This window comes from Balearica regulorum, chromosome 1 (genome assembly GCF_011004875.1).
Source record: "Balearica regulorum gibbericeps isolate bBalReg1 chromosome 1, bBalReg1.pri, whole genome shotgun sequence".
Lineage (NCBI taxonomy): Eukaryota > Metazoa > Chordata > Aves > Gruiformes > Gruidae > Balearica > Balearica regulorum.
Genome location: NC_046184.1, coordinates 86,102,294 through 86,124,894, shown reverse-complemented (window position 1 = coordinate 86,124,894; position 22,601 = coordinate 86,102,294). Strand labels below are relative to the sequence as shown.

Genomic DNA, 22,601 nt, shown 5'->3' with positions numbered 1-22,601 from the left:
ACTCAGTAAGACACCTTGTGCTGATGTAACTTTTAACTTTAGGTTGCTGTAGTGCCGTTCTTAACCCAACCCAGAAAACATTACAGCTGTTGGACAGGAACAATTTTGAGATAGTGAGATCGAGAACATTATAAAAACTGATACATTAATTTTTATTTTTAAACTTAATGCATTTTCCATCTCTTATCTTGACTTAATGTCAGTTTACCTGGTTTATAGCTGTGGATTTAATCTCATTTACTGTTTACAAATACTGGCACAAGGTTAACCATCCCAGGAGCATCGTATTTCTCCAGTATTCTACGACGCTTTAAAAAGTACAGTGAAAGGTGCACAGTGCTTCAGCGCTACTGACAAAAACATTGAAGGACAAACTTTCCACTAGCTCTAATGGCTCTTATTTTCACAATAAATTTACAAATGTGGAAAACTGAATATACAACAAACAAAACCCCTTACGTTTGTATTCTATTTGTGTGTAGCTAACGCACTCTCATCCAAGGTTGTGGTCCATCTTTCTGCCAGTTTCCAGCCTCTCTCCACCTCATTCTGCGCCTCCACCTTCCTTCCCCCCACCCTTTTAAGCACTGCAGACCCCTCTGTCTCACTCCATGTGCCCTACTTGGTCCTTAGCAAGATGCAGAAGTACCACCAAACTGCACTGCTTTGGTGCTTCAACTAGTCCCATTTGAAGGTGACAGCTGTGGGAGAAGGTGTGAGAAAGGATTTTGCCTCCTTCAGATGGATAAGGATGACTTGGAGCTAACGCCCTGTGCCTCTTAAACAAACACTGTTTGACTTTCGTGTTGGGAACATCCAATCCTCTCTTTCTCCATCCTGCTGAAAGAGCTGTCACAGACATCTCAGAAATGTAAGAGACTCATCCCAGGCCTTCCCTTTGCCCCGATACAGCAGGTGGAATACTTTCAGTAGGAAACCATTTTCACTTGAAACTAATGGGAAAAACATAGGCACGGTCTAAACGCCGAAGTTAGGGTGGTGTAACAGAGGTGGGCTCTCCGATTGCGCCGGAGTTCTCATTTTCAGGCAGTTCAATTGGAGCAACACTGCAGATGCAGACCCAGGCACCTGCTTACGACAACGTAGAGCTGTTCACCGCTTGTCTAAAGAAAGTGGAAGAGGAGTGTAACATTGGTTGCGCACACGTACCTTTTCATTGCCTCCGTGCAATTCTCTGTATGCTCCTCCTTTGGATTAATAACCAACATCAGTGATCAGTAAGTGAATCTTCATCAAACCAGGGTATTGGTGAAAGGGAGAGCCTCAAGCGCAACTCAGCAAAAGGCCCCCACTGGGGTACAGATCTGCCCTCTTTCTCCTTGCCATCACATTCCTTCCATCCACCGACCAAAAAGTGCCACCATGCCCAGACCGGTGCCAGCCTGGAGCAGCTGAGGCGGCTTCTTCAGCAGAATCCCGAGCAGTGGGTGAAGAACCACTCCTCCTAGGACCAGAGGAGTCAAGGGAGATTTACCATCCCCCTTCTATGGGAAAAACCTCCTGCTCTCTCAAGTCAGAGGTTAGCGTACCACATCAGCCTCGGGACTAGCGAAGGGGAGACCCTCCACTTCCTGTGCTTACTTTTTGGTTCAGGATCTCTAAAACTCTCCCCTGCGCTCCTGTCTCTGCTTCCCAGCCTTAGCAAAAGGTCCTCCTCTAAGTGAACCTCTCTTCTGTATCCCCAGACTACCAGAGTCACCCAGAGAAGGCCAAGATCTTGGAAACGACCACACAGCAGTTAGCAAGGCTTGAGCAGCGAGGTGAATCACACCCCTACACACCAAGGGGTGCAAGAGCACGCAAGGGTCCCACATCTGTAAGCATGGCAGCACCCAACAGGGCACAGAGGCCCAATCCAGATAAAAGCATCATCTCTCTTTGAGAAAGAGGCACACCCGCTCCAGCGTCATCCCCATTTGTAGGGAGTCATCGTTGCAACAGCTCACACCACTAACGTCCCGGTTACCATATTTCTATCTGTTCTCTGTCAAGATTAGGAATTCCATGACCAAGCCAGAATGGATCCTCACATCTTAAAGGTCCAAGTTAATCTCCACTACCACTAGACCCACCTCCCTGTTCTCTTCCTCAGACATTGCCTGAAAGAATGGCCAGGACTTTGCCACCGCTGTCTCAATGCCGTAAGCACCTTTCTGAGCTCAGGTCGTTCTTCGCTGGTTCAAAGCACCATGTTCCACATCTTGTGCCAGCTCCAGACTACCACGAAGATGAGGGCTGCTGCTGCTGCAGTTCCTTCTCTCCAAGTTGGGCAACCCCAAGGTGACTTGTCTACCACCAAACCTCTCCCAAGCCCTGTTTTTTTCTTCTGTAGCTCCTCCTTTGCCTTTGCTCTCTTCAGGGCCTGCCCTGACTATGGCATCTCCAGAAACGGATCACTGGTTTATCCTCCTCCAACAATGTTTCCGGTTTGCGTGGCAAGGTTTTGGTAGCAGGGGGCGGGGAGACGTTACAGGGGTAGCTTCTGTGAGAAGCTGCTAGAAGCTTCCTCTAGGTCAGACAAAGCCAATGTCAGCCAGCTCCAAGACGGACCTGCCACTGGTCAAGGCCGAGCCCATCAGTGATGGTGGTAGCACCTCTGGGATAACAGAGTTAAGAAGGAAAAAACCAACCTAGTGGCAGCTTTTGCAGCCAGAGGAGTGAGAAGACGTGAGAAACTTTGCAGACACCAAGGTCAGTGCAGGAGGGGCAGGAGGTGCTCCAGGCATCAGAGCAGAGATTCCCCTGCAGCCCCTGGAGAAGACCATGGTGAGGCAGGCTGTCCCCCTGCAGCCCACAGAGGTCCATGGTAAAGCAGATATCCACTGCAGCCCCTGGAGGACCCCACGCCAGAGCAGATGGATGCACCTGAAGGAGGCTGTGACCCCATGGGAAGCCCACGCTGGAGCAGGCTCCTGGCAGGACCTGTGGCCCCATGGAGAGAGGAGCCCACACTGAAGCAGGTTTGCTGGCAGGACTTGTGACCCGGTGGGGGACCCAGGCTGGAGCAGTTTGTGAAGAACTGTAGCCCATGGGAAGGACTCATGTTGGAGAAGTTGGTGGAGGACTGTCACCCGTGGGAGGGAGCCCACACTGGAGCAGGGGCAGAGCGTGAGGAGTCCTCCCCCTGAGGAGGAAGGAGCGGCAGGGACAACGTGTGATGAACGCTGACCACAACCCCCATTCCCTGTCCCACTGCCACACTCAGGGGGAGGAGGTAGAGAAATTGGGAGTGAAGTTGAGCCTGGGAAGAAGGGAGGGGTAGGGGGAGGTGTTTTAAGATTTGGGTTTATTTCTCATTCCTCTACTGTTTTCTTGGTAATAAATTGGATGAAGTTTTTCTACGTTGAGTCTCTTTTGCCCTTGACGATAACTGGTGAGTGATCTCTCCCTGCCCTTATCTCGACCCAGGAGCCTTTTGTATTTTCCCCCCCCTGTCCAGCTGAGGAGGGGAGTGACAGAGCAGCTTTGGGGGGCACCTGGCCTCCAGCGCAGGTCAACCCACCACAAACACTTACTTCACTGTCTGAACTGAGGTCCCTCCCTTCACTCTCCCAGATGCCAGAGACCTCTCCAACTGCACCCGGGATGCGGAGCCATCACCTGAAGAAGAGGACTTGGGGTTTGCTACCAGAACAGCACGGGGAAGTGGGCACAGAGCCTGCCAGTAGCTAAGGCTCTGCCCAGTGCTTCCTTGAAGGGTGGAGTATGTGCAAACTCTGCCCTAATCTTTCAGGGGCTGGGTTCTGCACCCTTTCTTTCAGGGGAAGATAGTCCCAGCCTCAGCGAGGTGTCTGCCCCTCTGTTAGTGCCCAGATGTATAACACAGGGATGCATGGCAAGATCCCGGCACACCACTTCCAAGTGTAAATTGCATCAATTTCCTGCCTTTTCTTCCAAATGCCTTGATGAAAAGGTTTACCTAAGGGTGCGTGCTGGAGCAGGAAACTGGCCCAAGAACCCAGATTTTCCCTAAGTCCTGTATTCCTAATGTCTCTCACATTTCACCCAATGTTGAGGCAGTTAAAAAAAAGGTCATTCAAAACGACGTCAGCCTCAGTTGCAGAGAAATAATGGGAAGATATTGGAAATATTGCCTGGCTGTGCAGGAACCCCAGAGGCCCAATTCAGGGCTGCACAGATGACCAGGTGGCAAGAAAGACCAACCAATCTCCCTTGAGTGCCCAGCAAAACAGCAATTAAAGGGTATGTTTTGCAAACGGTGGGTTCTTGGGTCTCCTTTCACATTTTCCATGCTGAGCATTATCTCACTTTGTAACTACACGGGAAGTCTGTAAGGGTATTTTCTAGAAGAAAATAAAGCCTTAGAATTAAATACCAAGTTTCTCCGCGGCAAGTTCCCAAGGATGCGAAAGAGCTTACTTAATTCCACAGCAGGTACAATTACATTAGCTGAAGGTAAAGACTGATCCAACAATTCTTTACAGTTTGTTTCTTTATTCAGTAAACATCTAGTTACAAGTTTCACAAATTAAAAAAGTGGGGGAGCTGACTGAAGAGGGGTTGGGGGGGGGGGGAAGGGGGCCCACAGGCTGATCCAGCTTTTGTTCTGCTCCTCCCTTCTCTAACGCGCACTATCCTTCTGCTTCTCTGTAGCTGCACCAAGGAGCAGGAGGGGAATCGAAGCCTCTGTCCCGGTGAGGGGACCGACACAGGTTTCTAGCAGAATTCCCTCATTTTTCTTTCACACGGGACTAAACACAAACTTCAGAACCAGCCCAACTCAGCACAGAAAGAGCGGAAAGGATGGAAGAGGCAAGGTGGCAGCTCCTCATGCCCACCACTACTGGCAGAAAGAACAGAACCAAGGGAGAGCAGAAAGGGAATGGGCAATTAATGCGTTCCTTGCACATCAGTGAGATTCCCCACACCCCACTGCAGCACCCAAATGGGGCAAAAAAGAGCAATGCAGAAGATTAGTTGCTTTGTTTCAATTCTTAAGTGGGAGGGAGGTTAATACTAAATTTGAGGAGGGTCTGAGTGGTGCTTTGAAGGGGCTTCAGAGTTTCACTGTCTGTACCTGGGAGGAAGGGAAACAGAAAACATAAAAAGAGTAAGCGGTGACTAGAAAGCAGGACAGAAGACAGACAAGGACATGTTTAAATCTGATGTCAACATCAAAAAAGGAAAAAGGAAGAAGTCCCTTTTCAAGCGCTAGATCACATCCTAGTGAACCCTATGCAAAACACAGGACAGCAGTCACCAGCACTTACTTATATTTCAAACTGGATTAGCAGCAAAAGGTCTCCACGTTCTATACGGTATAAACACTCTACAGATTGTGATCCCACATCATTTCATACCACTTCAACCATCAGTTAAGGCTGACAGCACACTTTTTTGTTGATGACAAAGCTAACCTGAACAGCTTCTACCTTCCCATTCAGAAATAGTATTTTCTCAAAATTCACATCTTCCCCTGCTCGCTAAATTAAGTGGGAAAACCCATTTCCAACCAACACTTCAAAAATAATGTAAGATTGGGGCAATGAAAATAAATAATCATATGGCTAAGAGGCAACCATGCAGTGGAAGATGAGGAAAAAAAAACCTTGTTAAGACTTACAAGAGCATGTAGATAGATTTGGGGGTGGCCACGCTGCACCCCCCACAAGGTCTGCTCTGCGTTCACCAGTCGTACCGACGGGACTGTCTGGAGGGAGAATCCTCAGGGCCCTGGATCGCAAGACGAGTCCCTTCAGCCCGACGGCCACTGCTGCCTTCATGACGTCGGTAATCCAGCCCCCGCTGTGGCCGGAAACGGGATGTCTCTCGCCTCCACTCATCATCAAATGCGGCTGCATCACCTATGTAAGGAAAGAAGGAGCTCAGGCGGGGAGGAGGTGGGGAAGCGGCACCTGAGTTTGCCAGGAGGACATGGACAGTACTCACTTTCATCCATGTTGATGTAGTCCTGCCTCTCCTCCTGGTCACCTGTGCGGTGGTTCCGTGACCGCTGCATGATGTGGGCCCGCTCCCTGATGTGGTGTCCAATCGACATTTGTTCCAAGCCACTGTCTGAGTCCCTTACGGTCCGTCTAGTCTCACGGATCTGAGGGCAGATTCCCGTGTAGGATCAACATTTTAATTCACTCACCCAGCCCCACAAGGCACTCTGATTCTTGCCCGCAGTACTTCAGTCACGTTGCACTGCCACCACTCCCAGGGTATCAGATGCAACATAAGGAAGAGGGAAAAACAGATTCCCCACTGCCAGCGCTTCCCATTCCCTCCCAGTGGCCCTCAGCATGGTTCAGCGAGTCACAACACACTCCTTGAACTGCAAGTGACCGCAAAGCAGAAGTGCTGTGAGTGGCCTCCAAATGAAGTCTATCCACCCACAGCAAAACCAGTAGCCTCCTGCTGGGAAGATGCAACTGCAGCCTCCTCCTTACCCCACCAGGTGCTGAACGCATCTCTGAGGTCTCTTGATAGACTTTGGGCCCGTCACCCAGGTTGGAATAGGAGATGACAGTTGACGAGGTAAATGTCTGGCAGTTAGCACCACTTGTCATATGCTCCTGCAAGAAGAAACGGGGAATGGTATGAAGAAGCAATGGGAGGGAAGAAGAGATGGCAGTTAATTCTCTCTATATACAATGCAGTAGGAAGAAATTACAGTAGGAAGAATATAATCCCCATGAGTCCGTCTTTCTGGAGAATGCATGTTCCTGTTAAATGAATTCTTGTTTCTTGCTAAACAAGTCTACGCCCACACTTCCTTCCTCACCCATCTCTCCTTCCCACACTTAGAGGGTACGCACCTCAGGAACACGCTCTCTATGACTGAATCCTGGTCATGAAGCAAGGCATACAGCCTCTGCCACTCAGCAGCCTGAGCACAGCCCGCGCCAAAGCAGCACGATGAGGTGGGACATATCAGAGGGGATGGCAGGAGCACCCTCAGTACTCCCCTCAGTACAGGAGGGCATCCCTCCCCTTATTTATGGAGGGTTCTTACCATGTTTCCAATCATGTCGTTCATCATCCCAAACATATCTATAAAGCCACCTGCCTAATAAAAAAGGAAAAGAGAACACAAGAATAGTCAGTTTGGAAAGGTACAGGAGGGAAGAAAAACAAACTATCTGCAAGGGGCAACAACGTGCTGCCTAAGAAGAAAAACCTTGATCTTTTCCCTTTCAGTGGTACAGAAAAAACCCAAGATTCAGGGTTGCTGTTATCTCCATTCTCTCAGGTTGCATTGCCCAAGTGTTCTGGCTCTCCAGATCTCTGGATATGGCAAAGGTTGCTCTTTTAGTATGGGTCTCACTCCCGATGCACTGGTGTTTGTGAGTCCGGGCACTCAGCAAAGCTAAGAGAAGAAATCTCAGGATGTGCACTAACAGTGATCTTAACCACAAGACAGTCATCCTTGATGTTTTCACCTCATCGCTGTCAACTCTTAATTTAAATTACAAGGAAGTTTCCATTGATTGTATTCTTTCTAACATAATGATAAGTTTTCTTAGTTTCCCTACAAACACCTGACTTTTTAATCTTGTAAACCTAAAGGCTGCAATAATCTACTGGGCCAGCAGGTCTTGCAGGTTAATTGTGCAATATGTAAACAGTTTAAACTTGCTGATTTTTTTGTTTCCTCAAGTAGCCTCCTGTTCTTGTTTCCAGCAGAGCAGTACTCACACGCAATGTTATTATCCTTTGAAGTCTATCGGTTTGTATTCTTATTAATCCTTCTCTGAGCTACAACAATTCCAGGACGCTTAGTCTCTTTCACCGAGGCAATCCTGCAGAGCAAGGCAGCTAAAGTTGCTGGATCTGGAATAATCTATTTCCACTGTATTACTTTAGTAGATGACGGAGATCAGCACGCCCCAAGCATGGTGTTCTCACATACATACAGCCATTTTCATTCCAGTCCTGTTCACGTGAAGGATTCTGTTGGCTTTTCTATCTGCCACCACCGGCAAAAGAGGTTCAACAATCAGCTCTGCCTACTGATGGCCTCCACTCTTTTCCTCCATTACCTACAAACAGATCTGCAGCTTCTTTTCAGACATATGATGTTATTAAGAGACTATCTGCTCTTCCGAGATATTAACTATCCTAATTCCTAAAAAATATTGTGCTATAACAGTTTTAGGGCTCTCCTCTGCCCAAGGTGCAAATACAACCTCCCCATATAAACAGAGTTAGAATCTCTCCTCTAGAACAGGTCACAGACTAGATTAAAACATTAGAGGGGAAACAAGGGAAAGGCCTGAAGTCATACAGCAACTCAATGAGAGAGGTCCAAGAGAAACCAGCTGCCTCCAGTTTCAGTTCAATACCCTCTTCTATATTCCATTTACTATAAATCTAGAGCTCATTCTGGTTCCTTCACACCTTCCCACCCTCACTACCTGATAGGATAGATGGTCTTGCTCACAGATGGCTACATTTTCACATCGGTTACACAGAGTGCTGATGAATCTCAGTATGGAGCCACTACTTGGAAAGCCTCTAATTTGACCCAGAAAAACAGAGAACTTACCATGCCAAGCATCCCGAAGGGTGAAACAGCTCCTGCCTGCCAGGACAACAGAAGAACAGAACAGAGAATGACCTTGCAACAGCCAAACACTAGACCCTCCTCCGAACACTCTCATCCTTCTCAGAAATAGAACTGGGAACATTCAGGCCCAACAAACAAATCAAGAAAATGCCCCACAGTCTCATGTCGGTTCAAATCGTATCACCCCTAACAAACCAGACAGAAGGTGATACTCCTAAATTTCTCCCAGTTATATTGATTTATTTTATTTCTTCCCTTCCTCCCATTCAACCTAGAAACAGTTGTGTTCCATGTATTAATGCACATGGAGCAAAGAAAGGGACAAAGACACTACTGGTTTAGAGATTAATTCTGCACCCACCACCCATGTGAAGGAGAGGGGCCTGCCCAACCCAAAAGCAGTGGAAGAAAGAAGCTAACAAAGCAGTTTAAGAAATCCCATCCTGTACTCAGCCCCTCTTTTACCTGCATCCTACGGCCAGCCTGGCGAGCCCCAGGTGTGGTCCCATCAGTGATGCCAAGGAGCGGGCCGAACCCAAAACTTCCAGAAAGCATGCGGTTCATGTGCTGCCGGTGGATGGCAAAAGGGTCCCTTTTGGAAAGGTTGAGAGAATAAGGGTGAGGAAGGGATGACAGAAGACAAGCCTCACGTAATCCACCCAATCTGACTTTGAGTTTCTCTTATGTAACTGTACATTCCTTTCCAAGCTGAAAATCCAGAATGCCAAGAACTCAGTGTTGCTTATGGTGATCCTTTGGATCACATCTTAATTCTTGTAACAGAAGGTATTACACTACAGAAGCCCTCTCAGACACTAATTGATGTCTGTTCAGAAGTAGTTTGCTGTTCTGCTCCCACTAATGTTTTCGGGTCAAGCATGGCCAATGCCATTCCAGAACCTTGCTGCTCTAACAGATGAAAGCCACTTCTCAGATCTGCAGTCCATGTACCACCATCGTTTCATACTCATTTCCTCTTGTGCCATCAAATCCTTTTACATTAACAGCTCTGCAAAACAATCAAACCCTCTAGAAGAGCAGTTCTTCATTTTGCCCTCCTGGCTGCAAAAAGAGGGTTACGCTTTGGGCTACTTTTACTTTCTACAACAGAGAGATATTGTCCTCTCACCCCTCCACATACACGCACACAAACACACTCAAATGCAAGACTGAAGCCTCCAGAATGGACTGTATAGCCTGACATTGTGTGACATCCCTCCACCCCAAGTAATCTTCATCTGCTATTTTCCTACAATGTTATGTGTACACTTGTCAAGATGTTGAGACCGCACACAGCTTTTGTAGATTTGAGAGGGAAAGGGAACAATAACTGGGGTCCCTAACTGGTTTTCCTTCCTTTCCTTCTTTTGCAGCCTCCACTTTAAGGGCTGTATGCATTCACACATACTAGAGGAGCAAGGAGGGAAAAAGGAGAACAAGGACAAACTGTCACAGAATACAGTGGTCACAGTAAAAAAAGTCGGGGAAATACCATAGCATTTCTCTGCACATCTAGTCTGCACATATCCCTCTTGAGTGTGAATAACCTCAACAGCATTGAATATTCCTGAGATCACAAAAGCACCAACTACAAACCAATACTTTTCCGTCTCTACTGGAAATCCCATAATAAAAGGTAGACTCATACCTGCCACATCAATGACAACACACAGTCATTCTGTGACTAACTGGGACATCAAGGTCTCCTCTACTACTAATTTTTTTACAGCTGATAAAATTCTTATTACCAATTTTATAAGCAAAAAATGGACTTTATTCTTCTACATAAATTAATTCCACCACATTTCTAGTAGTGCTATGCTTAACATAATCAAATCCTTACTGTATTAACAGTGTATTCCTTATCTGCTTTGGCATGGACTGCCAACTTAGTTTCACTGCCAAAATTTATCAATAGCGCCCAATTTCTGGACTGCGGACAGAAACAAAAACATTCAGTAAAAGGAATCCCAGGAAGAGTTCTTGGGACCTTTGCTAGATTTCAAGACTCGTATTTCAAAACTACTTGTTGTCTTCTCTTTACTTAGTTCCTTACAACTTGACAACTGCTTTAGCAGTCTTCTCCAACTCCATTAATGACTCTTTGTGCAGAACAGCAACAAACACTGGACGTAACAGTAGATTTCATCCATCTGAACTGAAATCCTACTTTGCATAAGGAAAAAAAAAATCCTTACGCAAAGAAAAAGATTAGGTATTCCAACCCTCTCTTCCTCAGACAGTTGCAATGCCTTTTGGCCTACTTTATTTAATTACGCTTTCCTTCTAAACCGTGCTCTGAGAATACAGAGAGCCGACCAACACGAACCAGGTTATTCCCTGTGCTGCCCCTTAGGAGACCGTTTGTATTTTTCTCCAGACAGCTGCTGCGCTGCGGCATTTCCCGCAGCCCAGGAGGCCTCTGCCCGCCTATTCGGAGGCGAGTGCAGCGTACACCTTGCCCCCTCCTCTCCCCGGGATGATCGGTGCCGCAGCCCCCCCTCCTGCTGTGCCACCCCCCCAGGACGATGCCCAGCTCGACTCACATGGCAAACATGGGGTCCTCCGGCTCCCCATCCCTCATCAGCCGGAACATGCTTCCCTCGGTCGGGGGCGGCCTCTGCGGAGGGGAGGGGGGGGTGTGTGAGTACAGCCGAGGCAAAGGGCGGGGACGGGACGGGCTGAGGAACCGGCCCCCCCGCCCCGCGCCTCTTGCATCGTCCCCATGCCGGGCAGGTGAAGGCAGCGCTCCCTCGGCGGCGCCCCAGGCCGCGACCCCCCCCCCCCGCCGCGGCCCTCCCGGCCCCGGGCCCAAGCCCCGCCCCCGGCCCCGTCCGCCGCGCCCCTTCCCCTGCCTGCCGGCGCGCCGGTGGGTGCCGAGCGGCGGGCGCAGCCCTTCCCCCTCCGCGGCAGCAGGACGCCTGCGGGCCGCTCACGCCTCCGCGCCCATCGCGGCCTGGGACCGCGCTCGCCCCTGCCGCCCCAGCCGGCTCGCCCCGCGCATGCGCACCCACCCCGGCCCGGGCGGCGACGCGCTTGGCGGGGAAAGGCGAGGGGGAAAGAGGGGGGTCCCGCGCCCCGCCTCGCGCCGACGCGCGCGCGCCCCGAAGCTCAGCCAAGGCCGGAAGGGCTGCTGGGCAGAGCGCCCCCTGGCGCCCCCCGTGGCGCGGCGGGCACGACCAGGGGCCGCCGCCCTGGAGCCCGCAGCCCTGTACAGGGCCCACCGGAGGAGGACGCCCCGGGCCCGACGGGTCATAGGCCGAAGGGCCGTGTGGCGGCTTCCTCAGCCTGCCTTACCGTCTGGGAGGCCTCGGGCACTGCTACCACCACCCGTCCCGGCGCACGGCAGTGCCTGGTGGGTCCCGGAGCGAGCTGCAGCTGGCAGCAAGTGAAAACATGCCCCAGTGACAAGGGGCCATTGTTCCTCGGGCAGAGGCGATGGCGGGCGGGCGCTGGGGGCGTTGCTCACCTCCCGCCTCGGTAAGAGGAGGGCAGCTGAGGGGCAAGGCGAGCACTCGAAGGGTCAGAAGGAGAGAGAGCGCTGTCACGGGTGGCTCTGCCGCGCTCATCGGCCAGGGAACACGGCGGAGGAGATGGAGGTTGCCAGCTGGCAGCTCACATTAGCGATAACCCCAGTGGTTGGTGACCAGTGATTTCACTGACAGTCTGCAGCTGCGGCTGGGCCGCTGCAGGGACAGCACTTGGCCCTGGGTTCCTGCCCAGCATGGGCACGCAGGAGGCACTGAGTGATGTCTGCCTGTGCTGAGTGAACAGGGAAGGTACTTTGTAAGCTGGCTGTGGGTCATCACTGCCCCTGGGCAGCTGCCGGGAACCACAGACAAAGCACAGGTACTCAGTGCATGTGCCTACAGTGGTGGTGGGGAACCTCCGCAAGTCAGTGGGGTGACAGCCTCTGTCACCATCCCTGGGGAGTGCTGGTTGCCTTCAGCTACCACTGGATTAAAAGGAAGAAAGCTGGCTGATTCATTCCAGCTTGAGACCAGGGCGTGCTTCCTTAGTGGTGTTTTTGTTGACTGTTGCATCCTGCTCGCTGTGTGTGGGAGCCAGGCTAAGCCCGTGCCAGAAGACTGGAAATAGCAGGTTGCAAGATGTGGTTGAGGAATCAAACTCCTGGTTTGTCGCAGGAGCCACGTCCTTGGATTTTGGAGTCTGACAGAGGAAAATGACCCCGTAGCGTGCATGGAATGTGTAGGGGACTTAACAGTACTTCTTGCTATAGCTGGTCTCAAAACTGCTGGGTGTCCAGAAAGAAGACCTCTCACTAGACACCCGTGCCTGTGTGTATGCAGAAGATTCTTCCAATATCCCCCACTATATCTAGTAACACGTTCTTCAGAGGCTGAAACTCATGTCCACAATGCGGAAGCTGTGGGCAGCACAATGGTGCAGGACCGTGAGGTGGAGACAGATCCAATGGGCAGGGCACGGGCTAAGCAGTGCTCCTTAGGGAGGCTGTTCCTAGGTGAGCTGCTGAAACGCTCTCCTGTTGCCAGCTTAGAGCTGACCTGTCAGCACTGAAGTGCATACAGAGTATCTGCTAGCGCTGCTTCTTTTGCAACCCTGAATCATCCTTCAGAGACCTCCAGTCTGGAAAGCCTTTCCCATTTGGTGTGTTTTCCTTTTGCTCTGAGGCTCTCCTGGCGTTTGATTAGAGTGTGTGGAGCTGACCTCAAGTGGCAGGCTTCAAAGGCAGGTGAAGAGCTTCTTGGGCAAGAACAGAAGCATCTTTTTTTTTTTCCCCTTCTTTTTTTTAAATGACTTGATGTCCCCCAGATACCAGTGATCCTCCCACTCCTGGAATGTCCTAGAGATGTGTTTTGGGTTTGCGTGGCAAGGTTTTAGTAGCAGGGGTGGCAGGGGGGGCTACAGAGGTGGCTTCTGTGAGAAGCTGCTAGAAGCTTCCCCCATGTCTGACAGAGCCAATGTCAGCCGGCTCCAAGACAGACCCGCCGCTGGTCAAGGCCAAGCCCATCAGTGATGGTGGTAGCACCTCTGGGATAACAGAGTTAAGAAGAGGGGGGAAAAATGGAGTGGCAGCTTTTGCAGCCAGAGGAGTGAGAAGACGTGAGAAACTCTGCAGACACCAAGGTCAGTGCAGGAGGGGCAGGAGGTGCTCCAGGCATCAGAGCAGAGATTCCCCTGCAGCCCCTGGAGAAGACCATGGTGAGGCAGGCTGTCCCCCTGCAGCCCACAGAGGTCCATGGTAAAGCAGATATCCACTGCAGCCCCTGGAGGACCCCACGCCAGAGCAGATGGATGCACCTGAAGGAGGCTGTGACCCCATGGGAAGCCTACGCTGGAGCAGGCTCCTGGCAGGACCTGTGGCCCCATGGAGAGAGGAGCCCACACTGAAGCAGGTTTGCTGGCAGGACTTGTGACCCGGTGGGGGACCCACGCTGGAGCAGTTTGTGAAGAACTGTAGCCCATGGGAAGGACTCATGTTGGAGAAGTTGGTGGAGGACTGTCACCCGTGGGAGGGAGCCCACACTGGAGCAGGGGCAGAGCGTGAGGAGTCCTCCCCCTGAGGAGGAAGGAGCGGCAGGGACAACGTGTGATGAACGCTGACCACAACCCCCATTCCCTGTCCCACTGCCACACTCAGGGGGAGGAGGTAGAGAAATTGGGAGTGAAGTTGAGCCTGGGAAGAAGGGAGGGGTAGGGGGAGGTGTTTTAAGATTTGGGTTTATTTCTCATTCCTCTACTGTTTTCTTGGTAATAAATTGGATGAAGTTTTTCTACGTTGAGTCTCTTTTGCCCTTGACAATAACTGGTGAGTGATCTCTCCCTGCCCTTATCTCGACCCAGGAGCCTTTTGTTGTATTTTCTCCCCCCTGTCCAGCTGAGGAGGGGAGTGACAGAGCGGCTTTGGGGGGCACCTGGCCTCCAGCGCAGGTCAACCCAACACAAGATGGTAGGAGTCCCTCATTTTTTTCCAAATACTAAGTCAGGGATTCCTGCCTTCCAGACACAGGGCAGGAAAAGAAAAGAGTTTGGAACCACTATTGCTTTGCAGATTCTTTTTCTGTCCCTAATGCTGCTCCTCCGCAGGTGGCTGGTGATCCAAAGGGCTGAGTCTATTAAGAATGGGGGCTGAGACTGTGAGTCTTACTGGATATTTCTGAGGCGTTACAGGCAGTCCTTACACTTGTTGAACCTATGTTACCAAAGACTGCATGACCAGTGGTATTACCAGTTCACTGAAACCCTGGAAGGAGGAATTGGAAACGTACCCTTTTTCTGGAAGATGGACAAGCCCAGAGTTCTGAGGAACGCAGAAGTTGTGTTACTGCACTATTTGTAGGAGAGGTTTCTGTATAGTACTCACCACATTATGTCTTAATGTGCACCAACGGGATGGCCATTTGGTAGGTTAGGATAATGAAGCATATGGGGGGGTGTGAATGAAAAGCAAGACTCCCATCTTGCTCCCGTCACACTCTCCATTTAGGCTGCTTCTGTTTTCATCATGAATAAAAGCCATTAAAAGCCATTAACCATGTCTCTCCATTTCCTTTTTTTTTTTTTTTTTTTTTTTTAAGCTGCCCAGGTTGTGCTGGAGGTGGTGGAGGATGGGGGGAAGGGGAGGAAGAAGCTCAGCAGGCAGCCAGAAGGAGGTGAGTGAAGGACAAAATGGAAGAGGCATGAATGGCACCGCTGCCCTCAACTCCACCTTCTCCCGGCTGCTGCCAGGCAGCCCGCCTCGCCCCCGGCATCCCCAATTGCCCTTAGCGGCACAGTCAGGCAAAGGGGCAGCCACAGTGGAAATGTTTTAAAAGCAAACCGAGTTATCACATGGTGAAGGTAAATAAACAGTAGGCTGAAAAATCATGCCTTGTTACCTGCTGCTTCCAGGGACTGATCATTTTGGCCAGGAAGACAGAAACAGCTTCTTAATGTGTCCAAATGTTCCAGGGTCTCTGTGGACGCCTGTAAAACAAAGAAATCCTCGTTATCAGAAGTCAGAGCTACCCACAGCCATATCCTCATCCGTTCCCTTCATCTGTGCCTCTTACGTAATCCTCACTCAACAACTAACTACGACCTCGGATGAAGGGCACCCTGAATGAAGGACAGCTCTGATTTGATCCTCAGATGTGACAATTCATATTTGGGATGGTACAGCCAGCTTGTGGTGCCTGCAGCTTGTGTTGCGCAGCAGCAATTACTTTCAGAATATTTTGCTCGTGTTAAGAATGTGGCTGTCACACTGTGAGTGAGAACCACGACCTCCATCTGTGCTGTGTTAGCAAAGAGAGGTTCACAAAAATCACGACTGAAAATCTCCCTCCCCTTTCCAGTCTTCTGACAGGCTGCGTCAGCCTTCCTCACTCCCTTCTGCTCCTCTTGCTTTGTCTCATCGTGTTACCTACCCCGTTTCCCAGTCCTCTACCGTGCTTATTTAAATGCGTTGCCTCTCGGGAAGCCGTTTGCCAATGCAAAGTTGGCTGGTGGTTGACTTCTTGGGTATTTCCTCTGGACTTCAGGATACAGCGTCATGAAAGAAGTACAAAACTCATTATCTGCCTGGATTTTTAATGGACACGGGACAGAAAGATGAACAGTGTGGATTAAATACATAAATGCATTCAAATACATTCCTTCTGCACATTGAGATTTTGCTAGTTTCACTTTAAGTAAAAGGTCAGATACTCTTTGTGTCTGAATTTATGTAAATCTAAGAAAAGTTAATGCAAGCATACAACCTTCTGCTCTTTTGTTGTTCAGCAAATAGTTTGGAAGAGTTTTGGAACCACTTATGAGTTAGGTCACAAAATAAAATTCTTAAAATACCCAGCATTGTGTTTTGTTTTTACTCAGAGAATGGCTCATCGTTAGTTCAGCCTTGAACATAAACAACAAAGTCCACGTTCCCCAACAGAATACTGCAACAAGGCTAGCAAGGTATTAAAACAAAATGCATAAATACTTGCTTCTAGGTGCATGCACCTTGCATATGCTAGAAGCAGAAAAATACGTACCATGCATGAGAGCCTAGACACATATGCAAGCACATGCTCACATATGAAGATGCACACATGCAAGCTTAACGCATGCCTCAGTAGAAAAGTACCGTGCTTTCTATACTCACAAAGTAAATGCATGCAACAGAGAGAAATAGCACCACTGTACACAAACGGGTATGTACTGCATCTAAACGCATGCACACGCCTCGTGAACACAAAGCACAAACAGCATACAGCACAAAAATTGTAACCTATTGTACAGAGAAAATTACATTCATATTGTTCTCCAGGCTGCAGACACACACACATATTGTCTATGTTCCCAAACAATGACATATCATGTAACTTCTGCACCTCTCTCATTTTGTCTAAGGACATAAGACTTTGAAAAGGATGGAATATATTCTGCTGAGTTGGCAAAGCAACTTGAGGCAAAGATTGCAGAACATACTGAAAAGGGACTTGCATCTGCAGACCGCACAATGAGTATACTCGCATTTGCAACAAAGGGAAAAACACAGATGGAAGAGGGAAGTGGAGAAAAGCTGCAAATCGATTCAGCAGACGAAACGCAGAATGGCACAAATCAGATGGAGGAGCAGAAGACACAGGGAAGAGTTAGGTGAGACAGGGGCCCCTCAGGGCTTGAGTGAAGCAGCTGCACACTACAAGCCAAGGGAATCTCACCATCAGGATCTGAAGGGCAAGAAGAGTTGGGATGCAGAAACGGGCATGTCACAAGGCACAAAGAAGAGTTTCATATTGGATTTAAGGGGAAAAACATACTTGATGCAGGCATGCAGGGCAAAATGAGACATGTGGAAAACAAGGGGAGGATACGAGATGAATTTTGCACATGGAATAAAGGATGTCACAAAGAGAAGCCAGGGAGAGGGCCACAAGAAGAATGCTGCCAAGAATACAGGTATGAGGCAAAACTTGAGAAGCCACAGATGAGGTAAAAATTGCAAAGAGGATATGGTGGGGAGCGTGGAAGGGAAAATGTGAGGCTGCACACTGCAAGTGCTGGGGGGAAGGGAGAGGTCACAGGCAGCACACCAGTCTGTAGAGCTGACCAAGCGGCCGCGTCCCACAGGCTGTTGGGAAGACACTTCCCTTACACAAACAGGTGTTTATCTGCATCCGTGCTGTGTCAACAACACACTTTTGGCACAGCGACATCACAGAATGTAACCCCTGCTTTCTCTAGGATGTTGTGTCAAGGCCTGTTTGTGCACTAATATGAAAATGTCTCTGCCAAGGGATGCGTGTTGGTGTAGTTTTGCATTTTCAGTAGCTTAGCATATAAAGAAAAGAAGGAAAAACCCGGAATGGTGAAGAGAACAGCAGAGCCATGAGCCACACATCTCCTGCCAAGCAGAAGCAGAGAGGAACAACATCTGTCTGCTTTATAGATTTTTTTGGGCTCCTATTTTTGGGTATAGCTCCAGAAATTAAGATTTTCTTTTTGCAGAAGAGAGGGATGAAAGAGGGGTACTTGAACGAAACCAGGGCTAGAATGCTGATAGCTAGATGCAACAAGATGGCAAGAAGGGCTTTATGGAACACAAGAGGAAAAAAAAGAAGTAATGCATGTATTTTCATGATTTGTTATTTCAGTGCTAGTTTGGATCTGTGTGTCTGGGTTACATGACAATTTCTTTGGACCAGGCACTACGCAGTGCGTGTAGCTAGGAAGTCCATGTATTAGATTATCCAAGAGAAGCAGCTGTTGCTGTGGAAGAGATGAGATGACAAGGTGGGGACTTCCTACCTCCCTGTCACACAAATTATGCTCTATCCAATGTTTCATACTTTCCTTCAGGAGATAGGTACTTACTACCTCCTCTGTTCCACAAGTACTAATTGCTTTTTCTATTAAATGCTCAAGCTGAAACACATTCGATGAAACTCAAAGGACCCGTTCTAAATCCTGACTTTACACTGAGGCTTACCGAGTTTGTATCAGAAGGACAAGAACAGCTTGTGCGCCCAAATACATTTTCCAACCAGACGGATTAATAACTTTGCCTTGTACCTGCAAGAATGGCTGTGTACGCACGTACATCCATATATACTCACGTGTGTGCTTAGTTTTGTACATAGGCTTGCAAATGCACGCAGATTTTGTGTGTGTGCCCAAGAGTGGCACAATGTAAATCTTCTGGGAAAGGTAAAGGGAATTTAGTCATCCTGGTCTGCTCAAGCTGACACACAACGGTCTGAAGCACGGCTATAGGAACATGTGTTTAGTTTACAACAAATCCCTGCAGCTGCAAGACACAACGTGCCGTTCTGCAGGTTGCTTAAAAGGAGACTCAGAGCTGGCGGGTGATCCTTCTCAGCGGGCCGCCCCCTGCCCGGAAGCACCGCCAACGCCTCCGCGACCGGCGGGGGCCGGGACCGGGACCAGGCGCGGGCCGCAGGCAGGAAGAGGCCGGTTGCCAAGACAGGCGGGCACAGCGCTGCGGCAGGCGGCAGGGGTCAGTGTTGCACGCCGTATGCTGCCCAGCCGGTCCTCCGCTCGGCCCGCCTCGCCGCCGGAGCGGGAGGCTGGGCTGGGAGCGGGCGGCTGCAGCTGCCCCTGGTGAAGACCGTCAGCAGGTCACCGCCACCGCCTCGGGCTGCTGAGCGCCCGCCGCGGAAGCGGGGGTGGCGGCGGTCTGCCTGGCCGCAACGCCTGCCGTGCTACCGCTGAGTAGCTCCCAGGGCTGAGAACACCGAGGGCTCCCCCGCTTTAAGCGCTGGATGCACACAACGCCCCCGCCCCACGCTGCCTGGCTGCTTCAAAACAGGCCGCTCTCCTCACAAGCCGCCCTGGACGCCAGCCAGCCCCCCCGGGAAGGCAGTTGCAGCACCCACCGGAGAGCAGGGCTGCCCCCAGCAGCCGCCCAGCCCCGCCCGGCAGGGCCCCACACCACGCCCGCTCCGGTCCGCCCCACGCCCTCAGTCCCTCGCGCGCGTTCCCCACCGCCCCACGTGCAAGCGGCCCCTCCCTCCTCACAGCAACCATCTCTGCTTCCCCCACCGCCACCAGCGAGCCTACTCCTGCCAGCCAATGGGAAGCCTGTTGCCAGGCAGACGGCTCATTTGAATAGCCCAATCAGGTGCCTATCCATTAGTCCCTCCTTATATGGGGAATCGGGATGCGCTCGCTAACCCTTCCCCCCACCCCCGTAAACTGCCTCGCTGACGCGCGCGAGAGCTGGGCCCCGCCCTCGCCATCCGCCGCGGACAGAGCGCGGGAAAAACAGCCTGGCTCCCGCCCCGCCCCCACCCGGCGGGTTCCCTCGTTGGGGCCCAGCGGAGGGCAGGGGAGGGACGGGCCGTGGGGCGGTCGGGAGGAGCCCCGCCGCCGGGAGCGCTTCCAGCGGGAGGGAAAGAGGGAGGGAGGACGGGCAGCTGGAGTGGAAAATTCCAGGCAGGAGGCCGCGTGAGCCCGGCCGTCGCCAGCGTTGCCCTCCCAGACGACCTAGCCGCACGGCTCCTCACCCACCCCGGGCTCCTCCAGGAGGGGCGGCCAGGCTGTACGGGCGGCTCATTTCCTCCCCGGCCGTACTGCAGGGGCGGCGGGCAGAGGGCTCGGCTGCCTCGAGGCAGTACCCGGTGCGCCGGCTCAGAGCGGGGCTTTCGAGCTTCGCGCCCCCGCCTGGCCTCGACGGGCCGGGCGGCGCTGAAGGGGGGGGGGGAGGCGGCGCTTTCGCGGGGTCTGCGGTGCGCCCCCGCTGCCGCGCGGCCGCCGGCCCTTAATGTAGCGCCGAGCGCACATTGTTCTAGCGGTCGCGCTCCCCGCCGCGCGGCCCGTCCCTCTCCCCTCCCTCCTCCGCCTCCCGTCCCTCTCCCCTCCCTCCTCAGGTCCCTCCTTCCCTCGTCACCGGGCGGTGTATAAATCCCCTTCCCCGGCGTATCCCCCCACCGCGGGAGACCCTGGCACTTTGGCCCCCGGGGTGGGAGCCCGCCGCCGCCTCCTCCAGATCGCTGAGACTTTGCGCTCCTGCCGCTGACCCGCCCTATTCTCCCCGCGGGGCTCCCTCGGACGGTTCCCACTGGTTTCTTCCCTTCGCTACCCGAGCCAGGATGTCGGAAAAACGCGTCGAAGAGGCGCCGGCGGAGCTGAGCGCTAAGGTGAGACCCCTTGCCGGCCCGCTCCCGACGTGGGGGGGGGGGGGGGGCGGGAATGAAGGACAGTGGCGCCGCTCGCCTCACCGCGGGGTCGCATGGCGGCGTCTGACGTACCCGACCGGCGGGGGGCGCGCGCGAGCCCTCGCGCCGCCCGGCCAATGGGGGGCGGGGGCGGGGCGGGGGGCGCGCGCGGGCCCTCGCGCCCCCCGCCCCGCCCCCGCCCCCCATTGGCCGGGCTGCGCGCGCGCTTGGTTCCGGGCGGGGCGGGGTGTGTGTGGGGGGGGAGGGGGGGGTAGATCGCGCCGGCGGGTCTCTCGTCAGGGCGGGAGGTGGCAGAGCCGTTAGGGAACGGTTTAACGGCGGCGGGGCCCCCGGGTGTCATGGGGAGGCCAGAAACGCCTCGATCCTAAGGACAAGCTTCTTTAAAAAAAAAAGGCAAACCACCAAACACCAAAAAACAAGATTAAACTATTCCGTGGTTCTGGTTTCCACATGTGTGTGGTCTAAAAGTTGCTCCGACACATTTTTGCTGCTTTTTTTTTTTTTTTTTTGTCAGGGAGGGCAGTTTTAATGCCTAATATGTTTTCTCACCGTGATTCTGCATCTCCTTTCAACCCGCTTTGTTTAAGCATCATCTTTTATTTTCTCACCGCTGACCACTGGAATGTTTTTCTCGTGTATAGGAAATGAAAGAAAAGAAGGAAAAACTTGAGGAGAAAACAGTCCATAAAGAAAAGAAGAAAGAGATAGTAGAGGTGAGGCCCTGCTGAGGGATAGATTTAGAGGCATCTTGGGAGCATTTTATAAGGGGTGGTTAGCCTGGCTTGCTGCAGGTAATTTATATGAAGGGAGTATGGGAGATCAAGAAAGAGGACAGGCTGGTGGAGCCTGTCATAAGGGAGAGGGGCAAATGAACAGCGAGGTATAGGATCATTGTGGAGAATCAGCCTTGAAGGACTTAGCATAGTCAGCATGGCCCAGCAAGAAGAAAAAAGATTTGAAAAAAAGGGAATAGAGTCAAGGGCAAGTAGGAGTTAGGAGAAGGTGGCACAGGAGACATGGTCCTGCACTTACTGAAGTATTCTGAGGTCATAAGGAGTATAAGATGAAGAAGGTTGGGAGATGGAACAGTGAGGAAATGCACAGATTGATGAAGGTCAGAAGGAACCTGGAGGCAGATGTACTATGAGCACAGGCTAAGTCATTATTAGCACAGCCTGTGCTCATAACCAGAGAGATACTCTGTTGGGATGGCATGGCAGCAGCTTGTCAGGATGTAAGCTTGTGGAAGTCAAGGGGGTTCGTATTGGCGGGGAGGAACTGGAAAGAAGGCTGGCTGGGAGGTGGGTTTCAGCTGTGTGGGACAGCTGGGATAGTGGAAATGGTGGTGTCTGAGTAGCAGCGCAGAGGTCACTCCATGCACATCTGAGACTGGAGTCTGAAATGGCTGGAGCTGTGGAAATTGTGCTTGCGCTTGCAGCAAAGAGCACATGGGAATGTCATCCTGACGCCAATTCCTGCTCTGACCAATTTATTTCGCCCAGGATGAGGAAAATGGAGCTGAAGAGGATGAGGAAGAGAATCCTGATGATGTGGATGATGAAGGTGGTGATGAGGATGAAGGTAGGAATAATAGGTATAGGGACAATGGGAGGAATCAGGCTGTGGGGGAATGAAAGATCATGGAGGGAAATTCCTCCTCTGAGCCCTCTGACTGTGAAATTACATTTCCCTCAAAGCTCCTTCAGTTAACTTGTGATTTCCTCTCTTGCTTGTGCTTAGAAGGAGACGAGAATGGTCAAGAGCAGGATGGTCATGCAGAAAAACGATCTGCAGAGGAAGAGGTGAGTGATAGCGTGAGAGTAATGGCAGTGAGAAGGAACTAGGGTACCTGCTATGTGCTGATCAAATCCACATGGATGCTGCCGCTGAGCATCTCA

General features: G+C 51.5%; 2 protein-coding genes across 5 annotated transcripts; one reads left to right on the top strand and one right to left on the bottom strand.

Annotated features, from left to right (window-relative positions):
* Window positions 1–4,456: 4,456 nt before the first annotated feature.
* On the bottom strand, window positions 4,457–15,503 carry MLF2 (myeloid leukemia factor 2). 4 transcript variants are annotated; one of them, XM_075763490.1, is made up of 9 exons: window positions 15,415–15,503; window positions 11,101–11,174; window positions 9,020–9,146; window positions 8,534–8,569; window positions 7,001–7,054; window positions 6,435–6,560; window positions 5,932–6,091; window positions 5,606–5,846; window positions 4,457–5,059 (listed from the first exon to the last, which is right to left on the bottom strand). In XM_075763490.1, exons 1-8 carry the CDS (start codon window positions 15,436–15,438, stop codon window positions 5,668–5,670), a joined length of 780 nt encoding a protein of 259 aa, XP_075619605.1. In that variant the 5' UTR covers window positions 15,439–15,503; the 3' UTR covers window positions 4,457–5,059; window positions 5,606–5,667. The 4 variants fall into 4 exon arrangements, with proteins under 4 accessions (XP_075619605.1, XP_075619614.1, XP_075619596.1 ...); XM_075763499.1 differs by lacking the exon at window positions 15,415–15,503 and adding an exon at window positions 11,852–11,873; XM_075763481.1 differs by lacking the exon at window positions 15,415–15,503 and adding an exon at window positions 11,565–11,699.
* Window positions 15,504–20,037: 4,534 nt separating this feature from the next.
* PTMS (parathymosin) lies at window positions 20,038–22,566 on the top strand. The gene is made up of 4 exons (XM_075763518.1): window positions 20,038–20,664; window positions 21,345–21,416; window positions 22,206–22,284; window positions 22,444–22,566. The coding sequence occupies exons 1-4, from the start codon at window positions 20,617–20,619 to the stop codon at window positions 22,545–22,547; spliced, it is 303 nt and encodes a 100-aa protein (XP_075619633.1). The 5' UTR covers window positions 20,038–20,616; the 3' UTR covers window positions 22,548–22,566.
* The last annotated feature ends 35 nt before the right edge of the window (window positions 22,567–22,601 follow it).

Bases quoted from the DNA above. Each gene is read 5' to 3' on its own strand.
- MLF2 (XM_075763490.1), bottom strand. From the start codon at position 15,438: ATGATCAGTCCCTGGAAGCAGCAG. The intron at 7,055-8,533 runs GTAAGTTCTCTG...CTTTTTTATTAG, and splicing joins CCTTCGGGATGCTTGGCATG to GCAGGTGGCTTTATAGATAT. The intron at 6,561-7,000 runs GTAAGAACCCTC...TTCTTCTTGCAG, and splicing joins ACGACATGATTGGAAACATG to GAGCATATGACAAGTGGTGC.
- PTMS (XM_075763518.1), top strand. From the start codon at position 20,617: ATGTCGGAAAAACGCGTCGAAGAGGCGCCGGCGGAGCTGAGCGCTAAG. The intron at 20,665-21,344 runs GTGAGACCCCTT...TCTCGTGTATAG, and splicing joins CGGCGGAGCTGAGCGCTAAG to GAAATGAAAGAAAAGAAGGA. The intron at 22,285-22,443 runs GTAGGAATAATA...GCTTGTGCTTAG, and splicing joins AGGTGGTGATGAGGATGAAG to AAGGAGACGAGAATGGTCAA.